Here is a 23,938-nt window from a genome sequence, read left to right on the forward strand (position 1 = left end):
TTAACTTTTTTTTTTCCAAGATGCTTTATAGTATTAAGGTGATACAGGTGGTCTTATGTATGGTATGTAAAAAAATTTCTATTTTCTCAGGGCACCTGGGTTGCTTGGTAGGTTGAGTGTCCGACTCATGATTTCTGTTCAGGTTATGATCTTGGGGTTCCTGGGATCGAGCCCCATGTCAGGCTCCCTGCTTCTCCCTCTCCCTCTGCCTCTCCCCTTGCTTGTGCATGCGAGTGCTTTCTCTCTTAAATGAATAAATAAATCTTAAAAATTTTTATTTTCTCTTTTCTTGCTGGTAAATAGAAATTGATTTTTGTATATTGATTTTATACCAACCATCACTTTCATATTAATTCTAATGGTTTATCTATAGATTTCTTTGAATTTCTACACACAGAATGTATCACCAGCAGTATTTTTTTCCTTTCCAGTAGTGTTTGCTGTAGGTTTATTGCAGATGCTCTCAATTAGGTTAAGGAAGTCCCTTCATTTGTGAGGGTTTTAATCATGAGTGGATTTAAAATTCTACCAAGTGCTTTCCCTGCATCTACAGATAGAACCATGTGGATTTTCTTTAGTCCGTTAATGCAGTGGATTGGCTTGATTGGTTTTCAAATGTTGAACCAGCTGTGCATTCCCAGTACAGATTCCACTGGGTCAAGATGTATTATCCTTGTTACATATTGCTGGATTCAGGTGCTAATATTTTGCTGAGGACTTCTACATCTGTGTTCATGAGGAAGCCTTGTCTGTAGTTTTTTAAGACTTTATTTATTTATTTGACAGAGAGATCACAAGTAGGCAGAGAGGCAGGCAGAGAGAGAGGGGAAAGCAGGCTCCCCGTGGAGCAGAGAGTCCGATGTGGGGCTCTATCCCAGGACCCCGAGACATGACCCGAGCCAAAGGCAGAGGGTTTAACCCACTGAGCCACCCAGGTGCCCCTGTCTGTAGCTTTCTTGAATCGCCTTTTGTGAATTTTGGTATCAGGGTAATGCTGGCATCACGAAATGAGCTGAGAACAGTTCTTTCTCCTCCAAGTCTCTTATTTTCTCTTGTTCATTGAGGTTGTTTTTTTTTTTTTTTATTCTTTTATTTTTTGGTTAGGAGGAGAACATTTATTGGGAAATACTGTGAACGCTCAGCAACAGCATCAAGGTCAGTCTCCGCATATTACCTAAGTGGCACACAGAGGAGGCTGATGAAGCCTTCGCTTTGGGCATTCTTCCATCACAAGCCAATCTGTGCTGTAGCCATAACTACGGCTTCTGTGAGGCACAGGATCTTTGGAAGCACAAACAAAACTGAGGACTTTTTGACAGGTTAAAAGAGACAAAATCCTGACTCCGTAAAGCTCATGGTACAGTCTATAGACTATCTTACAACCCATGTTTTTAAGCTTAAGGAATAAAAGTAAAAAGTTCCCAGTACACATCTGTGGTGTGGCTGTATGGGATGCAGTGGCAGAGGAACGAAACCGGTCTTCCCCAGCCACTCAGGAAATGACTGCTATTTCTTTTAGCTCAGTAAGTGCAGGAAAACTGTGGTAGGATTTAGGTCAACCTGGAGGGACATTTCAAACACATACTTACCATTTTTATTGCTCACCTGGACGAGGGTCTGGTAGACAAGGGGAGGGATGACACATTCAGGGGATCAAAATATATCAAAGGACTTAACTGGTGTGCCTCATCAAGCACGATGAAAGTTAACAAGCATAAAGAAGGCATCCAGGTCCACAAACGATTGATTTCTCATGGACGGGATGTGAAAAATGTCACTTGGTAGGAACACCCATGAACCAAGATTCTGGGTCTGGCTGATAGTATTGTTTCACATCTCGCTCACTGCTGGGAATGCCTTCTTGTACCTCGAATGTTTGACTCAGGCCTCAAGGCACATGGTGCCCAGTGGGCACCTTCCTCATCAGCCCAGCTAGAATCCCTTTCTCCCTCTTCAGTTTGTGTACCTTTACTGAGTTTGTTTTTTTCGTAATAGCTGAACACGTTTGAAGTGTACAGTTTCGTCACTTCTGCTGTTCGTGTACATTCTTCCCTCTCTCCTCCGGATCCCCAGGCCAACCGATGTCGGTATAGTTTTCCGGAATTTCATATAAATAGAATCATGCAGTATATTTTCTCTCTCTCTTTTTTCTGCCTGGAAACTCAGCAGAATGATATTGAGTTCTATCCATATTGTGGGTGTCAGTAGTTCACTCCATCATTTCTTCATCTGTTTACCTGTTGGTGAAAACTTTTGAAAAATTTTAGCCTTTCTAAAAGGTGTGTGGCCACTGAGGTTTGGTTACTACGTGTTTTGTCCTTGGCAGTTCCTTCTGGCTCTTCTTCAAATCTGCCATGCCGTTAATAGTTTTCCTGTTCTCTAAAGATATTTTTCAAGATTATTGATTTTAAAATATAGGCACAGTTGTTTAAAAACCCTGCCTCCTGATTCTCCTGCATCACGTGGGACTGGCTTTGTTTCCGCTGCCTGTCATTTCAGCAGAGCCTCTCTTGGATCTGGTAGGCAGGTCCTAATTGTTTTCTTCTGCGACTGTGGGTTTTTTTTTTTTTTTTTTTTTTTCCTGACTTGTTGGTCACTGCCCTAGTAAAAGTTCATGTTGGGGGTTGGTGGTGAGGAAGGGCTCTAGGATGAGGCCCAGCATTAAGTGTTCTCCACCAGAGACTTTCTTTTTGTCCATAACAGATATAGAGAACTACTATTAGTAAAAAAGAGGCCTCAAATTGAGTGTAAGGTTGGAAACCCCCAGCCGCCCCCGGCGATGTCTGTCTGGGCACAGAGCTATTCAAGGTGGACCAGCGGCCACGATTTTTTCAGGGAAACTTTGTTTTCCTTTTATTCGTGTCTTCGGCTTTGCTCAGTGCCAAGGCAGCCTTCTCTCCAGTCCCCAGATGTTGGGGGGCAGCAAGGACACACTTCTCTGTTTGCTTTTAACCTGAGGGCAGAGCCTCTGCGGGCCTGACAGTGGGGCAGCAGGTCTCCTAACAGATCCCCTGCTTGCACAGGCATTAGGTCTTAACCTTGGTTCTCTGGCAGAAAAGTTTTCAGTAACAGATGTGTCCTCTTGGCAACATGGGCCAATTCACTGCTCTATTTTCTATCACTCTGATTAATGGCTTTCATATAAAAGCTTGTCACTGAGCTGCCCGATGCCTTTTTGGCTACTTAATGCTTTTAAGGTAATTTTCAAAAACATACTTTCTGCAGCACTTTTCTTTCTTTCTATCTTTTTTTGTCAGCAGGAGGATTGATTCAGATAACCTAGTCCCCGTGACAGGAGATAGGGAGCAAATCTGCTTTTCCACTGCCATTTCTCAGCATTCTTCCAGAGGAGTCAGGAGTTCTAGGTGTCCGTGAAACAGGATTTCTTTCTTTTTTTTTATTTAAAGATTTTATTTATTTATTTGATAGATCACAAGTGGGCAGAGAGGCAGGCAGAGAGAGAAGGGGGGAAGCAGGCTCCCTGCTGAGCAAAGAGCCCAACGCGGAGCTTGATCCCAGGACCCTGAGATCATGACCTGAGCCGAAGGCAGAGGCTTAACCCGCTGAGCCACCCAGGCGCCCCGAAACAGGATTTCTACAGATGATCTGACTAGGGAGAAGAGGTCTGGAATCCAAATAATTCTTTTTAAAAAAATGTTCATATGGCAGGAGGCTAGACCACATTCTGTAAGACGTAAATGTCACAATGACATAATAACATCATCATGAAGATGACTCAGAAATCACTTCCGTCCTGCCAAAGCTTGGACTGTTTGAAGATGGGGCCGCGAGTTGGAAGGCTGCCTGCCACTTCCTCTGGAGGCGCCTGTGAGTCCCCGTGGAAAACGATGGCATCTGAAATTCTTATCCACTCTGACATCTAAACGTAAGAGTAAATTTCTGGAAACATGGGATAGTGACGGAGGCAATCATGCAAAGGAAATTAACTGAGAAATCTCTTTAGTGAGAAAAAGGGGCAAGAAAACAATTCTCAGTGTCTTTGGACTCAGGTACCTCTGGGGTCTTTTAGCTAGCTTCAAGGATTTGGGGAAAGACTGCCCCAATGCCTAATGGTGGTTTTTTTTGGGCACGTGAAACAAAACTCAGATAGAAAGTCATCTCTTTGCTAGATTTCTCATCTATTGCTAAAGTACTGACGGAGGCAAAATCACCAGCATCTTTCAAAACACAGCTCAAGTAAGCGAACAGTAACAATGGCAGAAATAGATTTTGCTAAAATATATAGTAATCTGGGACTCCTTTCCTCTCAGTTAAAAGTGGCATTGAAGGGGCGCCTGGGAGGCTCAGTGGGTTAAGCCTCTGCCTTCAGCTCAGGTCATGATCCCAGGGTCCTGGGATCGAGCCCCACATTGGGCTCCCTGCTCAGTGGGAAGCCTGCTTCTCCCTCTCCCTCTGCAGCTCCCCCTGCTTGTGCTCTCGCTCTCTCTCTCACTCTGTCTCAAATAAAATCTTTAAAACAAAACAAACTGCAGTTCTAAAAGGACTGAAGCAGCATGTGGGAATGGGGGGCTCTGCTAAGGGACCAGGAGGGGACTGCGACCTGCGACCCGAGGCTAGCCACTCAGCCTCCCTCTAGACTTTCCTCTCCTTTTATGTAAAGCCAAGACCTGACTCCAAGCAGGAATTTGCTAGATGCCGAGGATTTAGAGCTCTTGGATGACTAATCTGAACCTTATCTGGCTAATGGAACAAGCAGGTTTTACACCATAAAACAGTAGCAGGTTGACAAACGGATGGTCGGGGCTTTGTTTTTACTGTAAAACAGAACAGAACAACAAAAACATACCATTCCTGAAGTTCAGGAGAAGGAATGAGACCTGCGGTTCCATTTTTGGAGTTTTCCAGTTTACCCTGCCACCAGTTGTGATCGTCCTTACTAATAATCTGGATAATGTCACCAACTCTGAATCGAATGCCAGCTTCTTTGCAGGGGATGAGGTCATCCTTTGCTGGATCGTATTCAAATTGTGCTCTTACATAGATCTATAAAACAGGAGTTTGTGAGAAGGGGTGCCACGGCGATGTGAAAGAAAACAGCTCTAACATAATAACCACACACTAACACTTACAATACGAACAAGACACTAGATGGTGAAGCCAAATGAGGCATGGAGATAGGACACCGAACTGCTACCACTACAAACGGATGGGCAGCCTCTGATGTGTACAGGTTCAAGCCTCTGCTGTTCTTAATTATTTAGTAAAGATCAAGACTTAGCTTCTGCTTTTACTGTAACAGACTAGGTCTCTAATTATAGAGAGGTATGCTTTCCATTTTTAAATCTGCATGTATTTAAGCTGATGTTTTGGGCACGTTATCTGTCATGATCACGTGGCAGCCTTTACACCAGATACACAGACATTCAGGGCAGGCTTTAACCTCAAAGCAGCACATGACGCAAAAGCAGCAAGCACTGTGTGTTGGTATCTTGCTGTCAACTGCCTACAGGACAGCCGGCGGTGTGGCTACACGCCGCGGATAAGCTGAAACGTAAACTGCTTTTAAAGCATTTAAAAAATTAATCGTGTTATTAAGCTTTCAAGAAGGATTTTGGCTTTGTATCTGTATTTTCCTCTTCTTGGAGAAGAAAAATGACAAGGGGTTCTCATACGGCAGCATTGTACGAATCACTGTATTTCTAAATGCTTTAAATAAGGTGATGGATATCTAATGTCGCATCACTTATGTGGTCTTAAGAACAAACTATGGGGGAGTTCTGTCAGGTGCCAATTTACGCACACTTGAACTTGGATGCCATGTTCCAAGAAAATTCCCCATACAAATTCTATCTCTTGAAATTAAATTTGAGTATTAATGTTTCGGTCAGTGTAAAACCAACCTGAAGGCTTTGGAACTATTGTGTGATTATTCTGTTCAAGTTTCTTTGTCAGCAATGCAGCCTGTAAAATTACTAGGTCTCTGCCTCTGCACCTGGAATGCATACTCTTAAAGTGGGTGGCACACCGGAAGCTGCCTGCTGGGGATAGGCAGCGAGTCACTTTCCCCAGGTAACCCGACAGAGGCATACTGGGATGCAGAGCCAGGATGTTCTGAGCTTTCATTGTAAATGGCTTTTAGATACCCACAAGCAAATACAAATGAAGAAAAAGCCTTAAAATTTCAGAAAATTACTGCTTAAACATGGTTGTCAGCACATACGCTTTAGTCATTCTTAGAATTCTAGGAGTTTTGTGACCTTTAACAATTTTTTTCCCCAACTCCAGAGGCAGGCCTGTAAGACCACCCCCCACCCCCGAAAGGCTGAATTCTTAAACCATTAACACAAGGTTATCAGGTTGAAATTACAATAACCATCACAGCTACAAAGATGTGAGGGAAAAAATCCTCATAGAAAATTAGTCATGTGTAATGTGTTAAAATGAAATGGTACAAGCTCTCAATGCTTAAATGTTATGGTCCAAAATGCAGACATTATGGGATGGAAAGGGTTAATAAAGGATTGGCTATTGGCAGCTCAGTTTAGAGAAGTTTCTATAGAGGATATCTATTCACCTGTCGTCCTTTTGGTTGGGTGGTTGATGGCAAGTCCTGTAGAATAAAGCCAACCCAGGAGAAAAATTTTCATTTACTTTTCAAGAGTACAAGGTAATTTGTGTGTTCTGTTACAATATGGTTAAAAAATGAGCTAGATTTCAGTTGTAAAGAGATCACAAACATTATTCCATTTCTCAGAAATGTTGAGTTATCGAAAAAAAATCAAACCCAGGCCACTTAGCAGCAAGCTGAGGAAAGCAGGTAAGTTTAAGCAAGAGAGAAAATGTGTTCTTAAGAAACAACTCAGCATCTTCAACACAAAAGCCACTGTGAGTGAAACGGCCCTATTAAAAACAAAAAGAAAACCCCAAACGTAAAAGAGCTGTTGCCCTTTTCAACTTAGTCACTGCAATCATTTAGGTTTTGAGGAATTCCATGGCTATATGGATTTTCACCATCTTTAAAGTATTACATGTTAAAACTATTAGAACGAATTCCATTGGTAGCCTATTTGGAAGTTAAAAACAAAGGTCGTTAGGAATTTTCTCCTAGAATTTCTCTTACTGATATCATTCTGTTCGAGATGATCTCTAAATTATTGACAATTTTATCGACTGAAGACAGTTGATGTGTTTTTAAAGGGCACGTGGATAGCAAACGAGCGATACTGCTGCGTTTAGTAAAACTCGCGGTACAGTTCAACAGCAATATCAGCAACTTAAGATTTTGTTACCCCGAAAGATCAGACGCTTGCACCTTAAGTGCTTCCGTTTAAGTAAATGAAAAACAATTCTTTTCAATTCCAAAATGAATAGTTCTGAAAAAAAAAAATAGTCAAATTCCAAATTCAAGTCAAAATATCAAGTACTTTGTGTTAAAGATGTGATAACAGCATGGCTTAAGTGCAGTTGGAAGCCAGTTCCTTTTGCTTTTCATATCCAGGCAAGGCTTATAATTCACAAAAATATGTGCACGGACCACAATAACAGAGGGCACACCAATTCGTAACGTAGATAGCGGAAACTAAAACAGGTTGCTGATATCACTCAGAATAGACAACTACAAAGCCCGAGAATACCCAGATGCCTACTCTGCAAAATCCTTAAGTTTCTTCATCTTTCTCCAATTAAAAAAATTTAGAAATTTCAATAAATTGCCATTTAGGATATCCTTTGGGTAAGTCTGAGCAAAGTCAGAGAGGCACTAGGGGGTGACCCAGAAATATTTTGAGCATGACCAAAGCGATCTTGAACTCCAGTTCTTCCAATTTAACTAATTAAAGGGATTTTTCATGAGAAGAAAATGTTGAAAAGATTTTCCAGGAGTAAAGTGCATTGTAGCTGTAGTAGCCTTGTATATCGGCAGAAGACAAGTATTTTCCACTGAACACATGTAACTATAACACTCATGGCAGGTGGCACCAACAGAATTGTCACACTTTGTTGTGTGGAGCTAGAGTTCTTACCGAAACAGAATTGTTAGTGCTGCTATGACCATTAGCTGGGGACTGCCTGGAAGTGGAGGGGGAATCTCTCTGAAATAAGACACAAGGTTCATTAACACAGAACACTGGCACAGAAACAGAGATATTCACATTAACAGTTACAACCACAATCTGACAGCCGTTTCCTCTGAGGTTTTTTCTTTTCTTTTTTTTTCAGCTGTAAAGGTGCTATACTGACTTACGTGCATGATTTCACGGAAGTATGAAAAAGTTTTTGCAGTCGGAAGATTCATATATTGTATGCGAAGACTGTGTCATTCATTAATAATTTCTCTCCTGTCTCCAATACTCTATAACCTTGGCTGACTTTAAGTGAGACCCGGAAAAGGGAATTGATATTAAAATCCAATAAAATCCAATTAAAATCATTTTACAAGGACTGTAAAGTCACAAATATTACTGTACACTTATGGTGCTGAAGAGCCCGGCTGCCTAATTTTTTATTCAAAATTAGGTTGAAAAGTACTTAATAGTTTTTAGGTACCTCAGTGTCAAAAATTACTGAATGACTCATTTGAAGTGAAACAAATCTAACGCCCCCCCCCCCCCAAAAAAAACTTCTCATGTTGTAATCACCTTGGAGTCTTTCCAGGACAAATATTACTAATGAGGGTAAAAGACAGACATCCACAAGAGAAGAAAGCTTTATTCTTTAGATCATTTTAGGAGACTGATTAAAACAATGACCTCGAGCCTCTAAAAGTGTTACACTTCTGGCAAAAGTCCCAGGAGGCATAGCCACTCTCCCCAGATCGGTGGTCCTCAGTCACAGTGCTCTCTGGGCTCCATTCCCTTATTGTCCAAATCAGCTTTAATGACAAGCATAAAGAGAGGAAGAAAATATGCACTGTAGCATTTCTGGTTTAGTGGAGTTCTTTGAAACCTTTGAGATAGAATGTCTGCTCAAAAGACATTTGTTTTTTTCTAGAAGATATACAGAAAACTTCTGGAGCTTGTTAGCTTTTTGAATAACGGGATCCCTTAGACGAGCATTCTCAAATGCTCATGAGCAGATCGGTTTCTATGTGCCACCCCCAGAGAAGCAAGTCAGCTGGACCAGCGTTAGGGCAGGGTCTCCCCTCTTTTGCCCGGGGAATACTGATGTCGTGGCCAGAGAGCTCTTCTTTAGGAAGTATTGCCCTAGCTGGGAAGAGTCCAACCACAGGCTTGAATTCTGCCAGGGCACCAGAGTGTCAAACAGGGTGGGGGTAGGGCTAGGAGGAGAGTATCATTTTTCCTACTATTCAGAAGTAAAGTAGGTAAGGGGGGGGCTCTTCTGACTCAAGTGTAGAATTTGTGTGTGTAATACTGGTCCCACCCTAAAACTAGTTCCATCACTTAAAAAACAAAAGAGAAATTTGTATCTTAATAACTAACGATATCCCCTAGTTAGCTGAGAAAACACAAATCAGTCGTATTCAGTGAATGTCTTCAATGCTGACAAATGGTATGAGGACCACCTACGATGTTAGAATATTAGAATGCTTCACATGAGAGCTCTGTGTGACATTCTCTCTTCCCTGGAAGGTTTGTGTTCTAGGTTACAAATGACAAAACTATGAATCCTGGAGCAGAAGTAGCTCTCTGTTTTCTTTTGAAATATAGTATTCACTGAAGTTCCATAAAAAGCCACCAAGAGGAGCTCAAAACCTGATAGAACAGAAACCCCAACTGTCACAGTGCACTAAAAAATATCCTTGACCAGACTACAAGTTCTTAGACATATCTTTGATAGGTTCGGAAAACAAAGCCTCTGAGTTTGCTTGTGAGATTGACAGCCTTACTAGGGTCTGGAAGAGGCACTGCAATTTCCCCCTCAACTTCTCCTGAGTACGAATTCAATCTTCTAGATGAGTTCCAATAAGTTACTTGTCAGTCTTGAAAATCATCTGTAGGAAATATGTACCTCCCACCGAAGTACACACACTTGGGAGATGCAACGAAAAGAATCAGCTTCAAATAATTATGCTCGAGCTGAACGTACAATGATTGAAGGCTGACAGACCCTTCATGCCAGCCTGCATTTCCAAATACAAAAAGAATAGATTTTGGAATCTCATTTAATGACCGACACGAAACTGGGCAATATAGGTCGGAGAGCTACAATTTCTATACGATACACCTACCGTGAGAAAGGAACCTTGGGGTTGTATTATCCTAGAAAACTTACTTGCTTATGAATCACAAAGTGTTCCAAATTGAAACGATTTCACAGAAGGTCGCAAAAGCCTCTACTCCTCTCGGAAAGTCAGTTATCAACTCCTCATGGACTTAACATCTGTCCAGGGACTTGTCACAGTTTTTTTTTTTTAACACCTCGGTCTTAACAGAAATAGATCACTTCTCAAATTCTTGGAAAGAAGAACTATCTGTGTGATTTCTTAATAAGGGAAGTGAATGTACTTCCTGGAAATATTATTGCAATTATCTTTCTTTTTTTTCCTCAGAGACTCCATTTGTTATTAAGCCTTCTGTTATTACTTGGAGCTCCTCGAGATTTGGCTGCTCTTACAGCCTGCAGACAGTTAAAGTGCTGAGGAGTTCGCCATGGAAGCTGGGCCGAGTAGGTGAATGGAACCTACTCTGTTCCGTTATCTTTGTTGTAAAATTGGTGTGCAGTGATCAACAGCACAGGCAGAAACAATTTCCCAGAAAGCCAAAACATTCAGCCACCAGCAGACAGTTAGTTAAGAACCCAGAGGAGACAGGGGTGGCGGGGGCGGTGGGAGGGGACGGGGGGTCGCGCTGGAGCCATTACCTCACAGGACGATGACTGAGTGCGGTAACTTGGCACTATCTTGAAGGTGATACTCCCCCGCATTTCCCGCTGGAGGGGAAGAAAGGAGAGCTTGCTTAACACACAAATGTTGCACACAAAGACACGTGAGAAACCACTTGAAATGGGGGGGGGGGGGGGATTAATGCAAGCCAGCTGAGCACGCAGGGGCCTAAAACGAAATGGAGTTAGAAGGTAGGGGCTGCTCACAGGAATAGACTTTGTTCTCGGGAGAAACCCTGCGACGTCAAGGCTGACTGCCTTGTTCAGGCAGCAGCAGTGGAACAGACCCCCAGCGTTCCCTTTTCATAGACACACAGAAACTTCTAAGTGCTTTTCAAAAGAAAGTACGAACTGAGCCAGATGACAGAATAAGTAATTACACAAAGATGGTATTTGGTCTGCTACACCATGATGGTGTACTCCATTGAGTTTGCTTTTTCTTCCATAATCTTAGCCTCACGGTTTTTGCTATAGTGAGTTTGTATGGTTATTTCACACTTAAGAGATATTCATAATGTGTGAGGCCACTACACTGTGGCAGGAAGATGGTCCAGGACCAGAGGTCCAAGACATCTGCCTCTGCTCAGTACCACAGTGAACATAGGCCAGGGACCGTCATTCTGCTTTTTTAATAAAAGGCCAATTGTGAACACAGATTTTGGCTATGTATGGTCAAAAATAGCCAGGTCTACTATGTCTTTCCTTCCCTCTGTGCTGCAGAGAAATCCAATACAGCAGGCTATGACTCAGCTGAACAGAACAAGGCTTTTGACATTGCTGATGTCAGCAGAATGGAGGGTGGGGAGAAACGAGTTCACATATACGCACAATTGGAAAGGTTATCTTTACACATCTGCTCAGTAAGAAACGAGATGGAGGAGGCAAGGAGACCGTCAAAGCCCACGCTGCTCGATGGGCAAGAGGTTTCCAAGCTCCGTTGCATGTAAACATTTTCCCAGTTGTCAGTTCTTATGAATGTTTGTAGAAAGTCAAGTCCAACAAACAGTGGGACCAGAAAAATACTCTGATTACAAGAGAATACCACTTATTCATGCATTATAAAGCAAGCTAACAAACTGAAAGTCAATCTTGGAGAAAAGACAAAGAAACTTTCATGTACTCACGAGCATTTTCTGCAGCTGTTCCACTGTTTGGTTAGCCACACTGATGCCGTTAATTTCTCGAATTTCATCACCGACGTGAAGTGTACCTAAAGAAATGACACGGTTACAAACATGAAATGATGTATGTAACATTTATAATAATGTCCAAAGACAGCAATATAAGTAATTAAACAATTAAGCTAACTATTGAAGGCCAATGTTTCAGAAACAGGTACAGATTTGGCTCATTTGGTAAACTCACCAAAAACGGATAGATCTACTTATGGAAGACACACTTTTGAAAGATGGCTGTGGAAATCTGCTTATTTCTCTGAGAGAGGCACTGTGTATCGTGGTTTAAAATGACAGTTTCTAGATCTAGCCTGTCTGGGGCAAATCTCAGCTACATCCCATACCAGCTTTAAGATCTTGGGTAGGTTACCAAAATATTCCATATCTCAGTTTTCAACATTTACAAAATGGAGATGAAAACAGTATCTATTTCATACGATTGCCTTGAGGACTAAGTTAGTTTAATACACGTAGAAGGATCAGGAGTGTTCGTGGCACATGGTAAAGTACCACTGAAGTGTCTGTTATCATTTCCTACCATTTTCATCATCATCATCTACCAAATACGATGCAGAGAATTGTGATAATTCCTGTATAACACTCAACTTACATTAGACAAAACACAATCATTTTATAATACTTTGGTAGGCATTTCAGGGTCCTGTCATACTTCAATTGGAAAGAAAGCCCAAGAACCAATGCCTAAGTAGGGAGTTATGTGAAATTTTACTTCCTTATTTATAAATTGTGCACATGTTTACATACTGACCTGGCATCGTTATGAAAAGCTCACAGCATCTTTTGGAGGTACACACTAAATGCACATAAAGAAAACAAGACCCCTGAGATTTGCTTCAAAATAGTCCCTGGGGGTGGACAGTAGGGGAAGTACAGATGACATTGGTGTGGTTGTGAAGTAACAGTGATTCTAGTGGGTTACGGGTACGCAGGTGATCGCTGCACTCTTCTTTCCACTTTTCTCTACTTGAACTCACTGCACTGTTCTCTCTACTCATATTTGAAAATTAACATAGTAAAATAAAAATCTGTGGACTTTTGCTTCCTAGTGTGGCTGGTTAGTCACTAGAAGACTTTCTTAAAACTGTATCCCATCTAGAGCACACCTATTGGAGTTGTTACTAGTGTTGTCTCACAAAAGGAATACAAATTCCTTTTTTTGGGGGGGGGGGTAAATAAAGCGATAGAAGTTTATTAAGTGAAGATACAAAAAAAACTCTCAAGAGTGAGAGGGGTCCTGATGGGGTTGCTGCTAAGGAGTACAAATTCCTAAGAGCACTGCCTACTTGCATCCCCTACCATCAGCTGCACATGAGGACCCGTGAGCTGGATCCAGAGTGGAGGTGAACGAAGGGTGGAACAAAACAGTGGAAAGGGTATATGCCACAGCAGCAGTGCCCGCTAGCCAGATTCTGAGCCTTGGGCCAATGGCAAGTGACAGAAACTGAGCCCAGGAATCTGGAGGGAGCCACGATCCAGATTGGTGGCACTCCATGGTAGCTAGTAGAAGAGGGAACAAACTCTCTCTGGAGGAAAGTGTACCCAGTCTAGGCCCATAGGACTTCCATGAGCTCACAAAGGTCACCATACATACAATAAGACAAAGTCATCAGAAAGAGAAAAAAACAGATTTAGATTGTCAAGGAGGACAGCTACTAGAATGATCAGATACAGAATATAAAATAGCCACATGTTAAATATTAGAAAAAAAATAAAGGACCTAATTGCAAGGATGAGCACACAACACGAGATTATCAGATGTGAACAGATAGATTTGAAAATAAAACTAAGAACAAATGACTAGTACTTCTAGAGAAGAAAACTGTAACTGGTGATAGAAACCAGTGAATGGAGGAGTTAAACCGGAATTCAGATATGGCTGAAGAGAATGTCAGTGAACTGGAAGATATAACCAAATAAATTACCTAGTATGCAGGTCAGGGAAATGAGACAGGGAAAACAAGAAACAAGAAATAAAGAAAATAGGAAAAAAATTAAGAGATATGGAGGGAATGTCTAACACACGTCTAGTGGAGTTCAAAAGGAGAGAATACGGAGAATGGAGAAGAGGCAATCTTTGAAGAAATAATGGTTATAAACTTTACTGAACTGATGAAAACATGATTATGCAGATCCAGGAAGAATAATGTATCCTAAGGAGGATAAATAAAGAGAAAGCCACGTTGGAAGGTAGTGAAACTACAGAACATCTAAAGACAAAGATCTTTTCCCCCCACAAAGACAAAGTTCTTAGAACACCCAGAGAGAAAGAAAAGATCACTTACAATTCGAGGACAATTGTAGTGACATCAGACTTTCCAATGTCAAACAATGGATGCCAAAATACAACAGAATGGTAACCATCAACCTAAAACTGTGCTCTCAGCAAAAGTAATCTTCAAGGTTGAGGATGAAATAAAATATTTACAGATAAATACCACCTGAGGGAGTTTATCAATAGGAGACTAGAACTAAAGGAACTTCTAAGGATGTACTTTAGGAAGAAGGAAAATGCTCCCCAAAGGATGGTCTGTAATTTGAGAAGGAATGGTAAGTTTATATCTGAAATTAATATACCAAACACTTGTATGTTAACTATACTAGAAATAACATAAGACAGAAGGAAGGGGAGTAAGTAAAACCACAACCATTTATGTAAATCCAAACAAAAACAGTCATGTTAGTAATTGCAAATTTGTGAATTTAAAACAGGACAGAACAAAATGCTGGGCAAAATAATATGTAAGTCAAGAGTGTGATCAGATTTAGTGTTCCAATGTCTTTGGGAGTGGGCTTAAGATATTATTTCACTCTAGTATACATAATGTTAAGTACACATGATAAAATTTCAAGGTAACCACCTAAAAGATCGAAGTAGAGTGCTGAAATTCTAAACTCCCAGGGGGAAAAAATGGAACAAAAAATGAACAAGAAAATCCATTAAAAAATGGGATAAGTATAAATAAAAAAGATGACAGAATCATCACAATAAATATTAATGGACTAACCTTGCCCATTAAAAGATAGTGATCATCAGAGTGCATTAAAAAATGTAATTTTCCAATTTACTCAAGATATAGAAAGCCTGAATAACCTTATGAATGTTAAAGAAATTGAAGCAGTTAAAAAAAAAAGAGTCTTTCCTGGGGTGCCTGGCTGGCTCAGCTGGTAGAGCATACAACTTTTGATCTCAGGGTCATGAGTTCAGTCCCCACATTGGGCGTAGAGCTTCCTTTAAAAAAAAAAAAAGTCTTTTCTAAAAAAACCAAAATGAAAACCAAAACATCAGGCCTCAATAGTTTTATAGGCAAGTTCTACCAAACTTTAAAGGTATAAATCACTCCAATATTCTATAAAGTCTTTCAGAGAACTCATGAAGGGAGATAGTTCTCCACATTATTTTATGAGGCGATATAACTTTGAAACTAAAACCCCACAGAGCAAGACAAGAAAGGAAAATTAACTACCAGCCAGTCTCACTCATAATTACAAATGCAAAAACTCTAAACAAAACATCAGCACACAGAATCCAGCAGTACATACAAAAAAAAAAAAAACCCAAAACCCAAAACACACAATGAATAAGCTAGGTTTATCTGAGACATGCAGAAGGGGTTTATCGTTAGGAAATCTTTCAAAGTCATTCACTATGTTAATAGATAAAAGGAAAAAAAAAACTCCAAATGATCATCTCAGCAGATGAAGAGCATCTGATAAGATTCACAACTCAATCATAATTAAAAGGCTCAGCAACTAAGGATAGAAGAGAACACCCTCAGCTCTAAGAGAAGCCCTAAGAGAAGAATTACTGTAAAATTCTATAGTAAATGGTACTCTTCACGGGGAATCATGAGAAAGCTACTTTTCAAAAATAAGACTAGGAGGAAGATGTCCATGACACCACTTCAATCAGAGATGGCAGACCCTAGTCACACAGTAATATAAGAAAAAAAGATTATGGAAACAATGATGTTGTGGCTTTAATGAATTTTTTTTTAAGATTCTATTTATTTATTTGACAGACAGAGATCACAAGTAGGCAGAGAGGCAGGGAGGGTGGGGGGGAGGCAGGCTCCCTGCTGAGCAGAGAGCCCGATGTGGGGCTCCATCCCAGGGCCCTGGGATCATGACCTGAGCCGAAGGCAGAGGCTTTAACCCACTGAGCCACCCAGGTACCCCTGCTTTACTGAATTTATAGCAACTTATTAAAAATAAGAAACAGGAAATTCATCCTGGAGTCTAAAACCAATTCTCCCGCATGAGTGCAGTCTACTCCCGCAGCCTCTAAAGATTCCCCTGTAGGCAGCAGCAATGCTGGACATTGTGGTCAGGAAGGCATGCAAATGCTTCCAGGGTTACTTCCTGCTCTCTGAGGTTAAGGAAAAAGTAAAGAGGTGCTAAGGACAAAAAAACAAAACAAAACAACAACAAAAACCCCCATCTCAAAGAAAGGAAGCCTAATTTTTGGATCAGCCTGTCAGTGCTAGTACCTATAACTCAGCCCTTCCAAGGAGGAGGCTACGCCTGCACATGCAGATCTTGCCCACCCGAGAGTTAATGAAAGTTCCCCTTTCTCAAAAACTCATTCTTTCTTTACCTCGGGCCTTAGCAGGTTCCTTTCTCAGAAGGACTGCAATTACTGTAGCAGGTATTACAAACTTAATCTAGATTTGCTATCTCTTATTTTATCATTTAACTTTTATATTATTTATCAAACTCTAATTTCCTAATTTAGAAAGTGTATCTCATTCCTTCACGAACGAGAAATTCTTCAACTGTCATTATATATCTATATCCATAAATGAATGTACATATGTATGTACGTATGTCCCAGAATAGATGCCTTCCAGATATCCAGGGGCCGGGTAGGATATTTACTTTATCCTCCATGGTCTTTTTAAAGTCAGGATCCAAACAGTAATTCAGAGATGTTCGGTAACAGAACTGTAATATACCCTCCCCCCCCTTTTCCACAGGCTGGAGCATGTACAGAAGAATATGAACAAATGAGACCAACAGTGATTAAAACCAAAGATAGATAACTTAAATAGATCATTAGGTGGACCACAGAGTAAATAGATTGTTTATACAGATCATAAAAAATACTTTCTCCACTAGGCTCTAGGAAAAAAAAGGTAAGGAGGGAAAGAATCACATATGAAACTTACCTTGCCTGTGAATCATGCCCCCGTGCATAATTCTTGCGACAATACAGTGATTGAGCTCATTCATTTTTAAAGTGATTCCCTGTAAAAAGGTAAGTAAAATAGAATTACTATTCTTTTTTATGTTTGTGATTTCACTGTAGATAATTTTATTTACTGAAAGGAAGGAAAACATTCAAGAAAATATGGAAAATGAAGGAGGAAAACCGTCTGCTACTCCACCATGCCAGGACAAAAATGTTATTTTTGGTATTTTGATTGCTATAATAATGATACATACATTCCATACTGTGCTTTTTTTTAAAAAAAAAGATTTGTTTATTATTAGAGAGAGAGAGAGAGCATGAGCAGGAGGGATAGAGGAGAGGGAGAGAGAATCCCAGGCACACTCCACACTGAGCGCAGAGCCTGACGCAGGGCTTGATTGCAAGAGATCATGACTGCTGAAATTAAGAGTCAGGAGGTAACTTAGTGCCCCTTAAGGTGTACAATTTAGTAAATTTAACACTATATATGTGAAACCATTACTATAATGAGGAGCATGACTATATCCATCACCCTGAAAAATTTCCTTGTGCCCAATGGTAATCTACTCCCATCCCTGTACCCCCTTCGCCTACGCTATGGCCCCTCACCCAGTATGCACTCTTTTTGTTGCCTTTTTTTTTTTTTTAACAATTCACAGTGTGAGATTTAATCACATTGTTGTATGTATCAATGGTTTATTCTTTGTCCTTGCTAGGTATTCCACTGTATGGATGTATCATTTTGTTTATCCATTCACGGACTGCATTTTCTCCCTAGCTTTGGATGATGAAAAGTGAGCTGTATTCTTGGGTTAGTCTCCAGCTGGTCATGATGTCTTCTTCTTTTGTTAAGATATGGATTTGTTTGAGTTTTGCATCTATATTCAGGAGGGATACCAGCCTGTAGTTTTCTTTTCTTATACTGTATTTATCTGGTTTTGCTATCAGGGTAAAAAAGGCTAGCCACATAATAATAATAATAATAATAATAATAATAATAATAATAATAATAAATGCTAGCCACCTAACAACAACAACAACGTTGGGAAGAATTCCTTCCTTTTCAGTGTTTTGGGGAAAGTTTGTATAGAATTATATGTTTGGTAGATTTCACCAGTAATGCCACCTTGGAGTTTTCTTTGAGGAATGGTTTTTAAATACAAATTCAGTTTTTAAATAGTATAGGGCAATTCAGTGTATTTCTTAAGTGAGTTTTGGTGTGCTTCTGCCTTCCTGGGAATTTGTCCATTTCATCTAAGTCGCTGAACTTCTTGGTGTAAGGCTGTTTATAAGATATTCCTTATACTTTTTTATGTCTGCAGATTCTGTAGTAGTGTCACTATTTTATGCAGGATATTGGTAATTAATGTCTTCTTTTTTCTCTGAACAATCTGGTCTTCTCAAAGAAAAAGCTTGTTTTATTGATTTTTCCCCTATTCTGTTTTCTAATTCATTAATTTCCACTTTGATCTTATTTCTTTTCTTTCATTCACCTTGTGTTTAATGTACTCTTTTTTGTTCTAGCTTCCTAAGGTAGAAGCTGAGGTCATTTAAGATATTTCTTTTCTAATATAGGTGTCTAGTGTTACACATTACTCCCTAAGTACTGCTTTTGCAGCATCCCAGAAATTCTGGTATATTGTTGTTTCATTTTCATTCACTTCAAAATACTTTTTAATTTCCCTTTTGATTTCATCTTTGATCCACAGGTTATTTAGAATTGTGTTATTTAGTTTTCAAATACTTGGGGAGTTTTCCCAAGGTCTTCCTGTTATTCACTTCCAATTTAATCACAATGTGGTCTGAGAATTATACACTTTGATATTAATACAGCCACTTCAGCTTCCTTTTGTTTAATGCCATCATAATATATCTTCTTCCATTTTTTTACTTTGAGACTATCTGTCTTTATGTATAAAGCAATTCTTGAAGGCAATATACAATTGGGTCTGTCCCCCTCCCCCACCTGACAACCTCTGCTTCTTAATTTGGGGAATTCAGACTACTTGCATTTCATAGGATTACGGACACAGTCAGGTATAAATACATCTTCTTGCTATTTAATTTTCTTGTTCTATCTGTTCCATGTTTCCCTTTTCCTCTTTTTCTGCCTTCTTTTGGATTAGCTTATTTTTACTTTATTTTCTCTTCTGTGTTGTCTGATTGGCTATAATTTGGTTTTGTTGTTTTGGTGGTTGCTTCAGGGTTTATGGTATCCATCTTTAACTTATCGCAATTCAAGTGATATTATACAGTGTCACATATAGTATAAGAGACTTTTATGAGTATAGTTCCACTTCCTTTCTCCTGACCTTTGTGCTAGTTATACATTTTACTTTTACATGTAATAAGCCCCCAAACACATTGTTGTTATTTTTGCTTAAACTGCCAATTATCTTTTAAAGAGATTTAAATGATAAGGATATCCTTTAACATTTCTTACACTGTAGGGTCTACTGAATTCTTTCAGTTTTGGTATGTCTGAAAATGTTTTGGCCTTTAGTTTTTGAAACATACCTTTGCTGGGTTTTAAATTCTAAGACAAAACCCTCTCAAGGTTTTGTTTTTTCTTTCAGTACTTTAAAGACACTGTTCTTCTCAATTGTATTGTTTCTGATAAGAAGTCTGATGCCATTCTTATCTTTGTTCCTCTGTATGCAACATTTTAAAATTTGTTTTCAAGATCTTCTATTTATCATGGTTTCTAAACCATTTGATTAAGATGTACCCTGGTATTGTTTCTTGGGTTCGGGGTTCATGGTGATTTATAGTTTTCAGGTTTGGAAATTTTTCAGGTTTGGAAAGTTTTCAGGTTTTCCAGGTTTGGAATGTTTTCAAACATTATTTCTTCAAATATTCTTCTCTCTCTTCTTCACTCTCTTCTTCATAGAATCAACTAATTATATGTTATGCTGCCTGAGGTTGTCCCAGAGCTCAGTGATGCTTTTCTTTTCTTTTTTGAGAGAGAGAGAGAGAGAGAGAGCTTGCGCACAAGCAGTGAGGAGGGGCAAAGGGAGAGAGAGAAGATCTTAAGCAGGTTTTGCAACACACGACCAGCATGGTGCCTGATTCGGGGCTTGATCTCATGACCCTGAGATCATGACCTGAGCTGAAAACAAGAGTCAGATGCTTGACCGACAAAGCCATCAAGGCCCCTGCTTTTTTCATTTTTAATAAAAATTCTTTTTCTATATTTCATTTTTCATAGTTTCTGTTGCTGTATCTTTGAGTTTACTAATCTTTGCTTCTTAAATGTCTGATCTCCCATTAATCCCATAGTGTATTCTTCTGCTAAGTCTAATATCTTTGTCAGGTCTGTCAGTTTTGATTGATTATTCACTATGCTATAGGTCGTACTGTCCCCCTTCTTTACATGCCTAGTAATCTTTGACTCAATGCTAGACATTGTGAATTTTCTCTTGCTGCATGTTAGATTTTTTTTATTCTTATAAATATTCTTAGGCTTTGTTCTGGGATATAGTTCACTTACTTGGGTCAATTAGTTTGATGCATTGGGTCTTGCTTTCATGATTTGTTAGGCATGTTTTGAGCAATTCTGAGCCTAGGGCTAATTATTCCTCATTACTGAGACAAGATTTTCCTGAGCACTCTCTACATTGTGCCATGAATTCATTTTCCAGGCCAGCTGGTGGTTAACAGGCAGTGAGTGTTGGGTACTGTTCCCTCTAAACCTTTTGAATGGTCTTTCCTTGGCTCTGGGTAGTTTCCTCTCATAAATGCACTGATCATAACTCAAGTGAATACTTCAGGGGGACCCTCTGCAGATCTCTGGGAGTTCTCTTCCTGTGCAGCTCTCTTTTCTTTGGTCCTCTGTCCTGCGCACTTTAGGTGCCTAGGTCACCTTGGATTCTCAGCTCTGTGTCCTCAATTCAGAACTGCCTGCTCTGCCTCAGTTCTCCCTTCCTGTGCTGTGGCCTGGAAACTTTTTCAAGTCAATATGGTCAGGGGATCATAGGGCTCACCCTGTTTGCTCCCTGTCTCTTAGGGATCATTTTCCTTTGTTGCCTGATGTCTAATGTCTCGAAAACTGTTCTTTTATGTAATTTCATTTGTTTAAAATTTTTTTTTTGGTTATTTCGGGTGAGAGAGTAAATCTGGTCCTTGTTACTCCATCTTGGCCAGAAGTAGAAGCTCCACATATTTAATGCCAGACTACTAGTCTACAGAGATTACTTTTTGTTTTCCCATTATTCTCTATTATAAGATAAACTTTCATAAGCATATTTTTTTGGACTAGACCTGGCTGATCCTAAAAATCACATGGGGACCTTTTAAATAATACTGTCTCTTAAACTCACTCCTTGGATTTAGATTCAGGAAGTCTGGAATGGAGTCCAGAAACCTATATTTTTAACAAGTTCCCTTGGTAAAAACTGGTCTTGAATTTGAGATGATTAAGGGTAGGGGGACAGTCTTATCTTCTTCACTGGAGAACAACACTCTGTTGGAAAGGTTCATGAAAATAGCCGAGTCTTTGTAATTTAGACTCAGAATCTGCACAATTCCAGAAAATATAACTTTGCTTGGTTCCTATTTTTAGTTCTTAGAAGTGGTAGGCAAGCAATGTGAAAAACTGGTATATCAAAATGTTTCTAGTCCCAACGTTCAACTGTAATGTTCAAGTTTCATTTCCAACTTGTATATTCAATCAGCATGTACGGTTACCAAGAGAGGTGTTCCTGGAGAAATGCTATAAATTTATGTGTAACTCAAATCTAATTTCATAAGAGAAATGATAGCATGATGGGTGTTCAATCCTTGAAATTAATAAATTAATGTATCCGTTCAACCAATGTTATCATGATCCTGTTATGTGGGCAGGCACTCGGCTAGGCATATAATGAAAGAGACTATTCATTAGTGAACAGACAATAGTGATGAGACAGGCAGGGTCTCTCATGACTAGGGTTAACTAGAGTTAACATTTATTATTTTGTCTGCCCCAAACATTTCTTTGCAGAGAGGAACTGACTCACATTCTCTCTGTTCCCAAGTTCCCAAACTCCAGGGAAGGGACTGGCCCAGGTTGGGCTGGGTGCCTACTCATGAACCTACCCCCAGCTTGGGATAGACTCCGGGCCTTTCCTTGTTCACATAAGCCTTTCCCCTACCGTCCAAGCTAGTTCAACTTTGGTCTTTATCACTTGCAACCGAGGGAGTCTCAATCGACTGAGAGTAATTTCAAGGTGAAGTTTCAAATGGGAAAACAAGGGTGTGATGGGAGGGTATCATCCTTACAGGGTGGATCTAACATAGCTGGACATATTAAAGAAGGTCCAAAAAACAAAAGAGATCATATAGGTATATCCTGAACAGCAATATGATGCTTTTAATAAGACAACTACCCAAGAAAATGAAGCTGAATTAAATGTAACAGAGAACTGTATTCCATTGTTGAAAATATCTATTTTATATCAAATAATTTCCATTTTTTATGGCAACCAGTCAAAAGGAGAATACACACTTTTGGTAGGATCAAAGACAGAACAGAGAAGGGCTTCTTTAAGGAAAATTCTAGGGGAGACTTGACCATTTTATGCTCTCTGAAGAAAGTAACTGAGGGGTACACTTTTACTCCGCCTGTGGGTTTAGGTAGTGAGCCCCCACAGGAAAGATCATACAAATGTCATTGGGCTACTTTAGAATATGATAATCACTGGACACTTCTGGGCCTCCTTCTTGTGGTCCCCTCCAGCTTTCCTGTCTGTTTTGCTTGGCTGAACGTCACCACTTCTTCCTGCCTCTTGGACACAGTCTTTTCTCCTCTACAGCTCTATCACCAAGTCTTCCTGTTTAGCAAACTGTGCTAAACTGCGTATTTATTTATTTGATGTTGGCAGCCCTGGGGAAAGTGAGCTCTGGGAAGGGGCTGTGTCTTTCCTGCCACTACACTACTGGCATCCAACATAGTGATTTGCACATAGTGGGCACTTAACAAACATTTGCTAAATGAGTGAATGAATATGTAATATGAATAAATGGGTATTAGACTTTCAGAGCAGGGTGGGATCTGGGGGGTCATTTAGTCAAGTATGCTTCTGGCAATAATTGCTAAGCAAAGTATGAGCAGACTTGAAGTGATCTGCCCAAGGCACCCAAAGGCTGCTATTGCCTTCGCACTTAAGCCAAAGGATTGTTTGGATGACACTGAAAAGGGGTAAAGTGATTCACATGCCCCCTGCCTGCTTTAAGTGCTGCCCAGAGATCAGTAAATGAGACTTATAGCCAGAAACATCTAGAGCTGAGAGCTCTCTGAAAATCACAGTCAGAGAATCCCTGCTCTGTAGCTCTCCCTTTAATCTGGAAAGCAACCGGGCAGCTTTCTTAAGTAGGGAATTTGTTTTTCTATATTGCAATATCCCTTTTCTGTGCTCTGAGGGAAAGATAGGAGTGCATAAGTCTGAAGGCTTTTTTCCCCCCCTTAAGATAGGATTCCTCCTCCAAACATGGAACTTTTCCAATGGTCTTTATCTCAGTGGGTAGCATCACCGGCCATCTGGCTGTGAACACCTAAAGCTTAAGGGACATCCTTGGTAACTGTTCCTCTGTCCCCACTGGCCGTCTGTTATCCAGGTCTATTGATTTTACTTTTTTGTTAAGTCAGTTTACCTCTTTCCATTTCGTATCCGCGCCTCTACCTCCCAGTTCCAACAGCTCTCCCCGGTCCTGAGCCAATAACTTCCTCACGGGTCTCCCCACAACCTCCTTCCTCCCCCTCTAATCCATTCTTTGG

At 40.1% G+C, this 23,938-nt stretch overlaps 1 protein-coding gene across 13 annotated transcripts in view; it reads right to left on the minus strand.

Annotated features, from left to right (window-relative positions):
• The window catches only part of CASK (calcium/calmodulin dependent serine protein kinase), a 343,974-nt gene that overhangs the window by 20,634 nt on the left and 299,402 nt on the right, over window positions 1-23,938 (minus strand). For 6 of the 13 annotated variants that reach the window (XM_045994396.1, XM_045994399.1, XM_045994395.1 and 3 more), the window contains 6 exons: window positions 17,162-17,240; window positions 11,925-12,010; window positions 10,780-10,848; window positions 7,983-8,051; window positions 6,536-6,571; window positions 4,808-5,004 (listed from right to left, as the gene is read on the minus strand). In XM_045994396.1, the coding sequence (XP_045850352.1) occupies window positions 4,808-5,004; window positions 6,536-6,571; window positions 7,983-8,051; window positions 10,780-10,848; window positions 11,925-12,010; window positions 17,162-17,240 (536 nt within the window). The remainder of the gene's footprint in view (window positions 1-4,807; window positions 5,005-6,535; window positions 6,572-7,982; window positions 8,052-10,779; window positions 10,849-11,924; window positions 12,011-17,161; window positions 17,241-23,938) is intronic. The other 7 variants (XM_045994405.1, XM_045994403.1, XM_045994406.1 and 4 more) reach the window with 3 other exon arrangements.

Source organism: Meles meles, chromosome X (genome assembly GCF_922984935.1).
Source record: "Meles meles chromosome X, mMelMel3.1 paternal haplotype, whole genome shotgun sequence".
NCBI classification, from domain to species: domain Eukaryota; kingdom Metazoa; phylum Chordata; class Mammalia; order Carnivora; family Mustelidae; genus Meles; species Meles meles.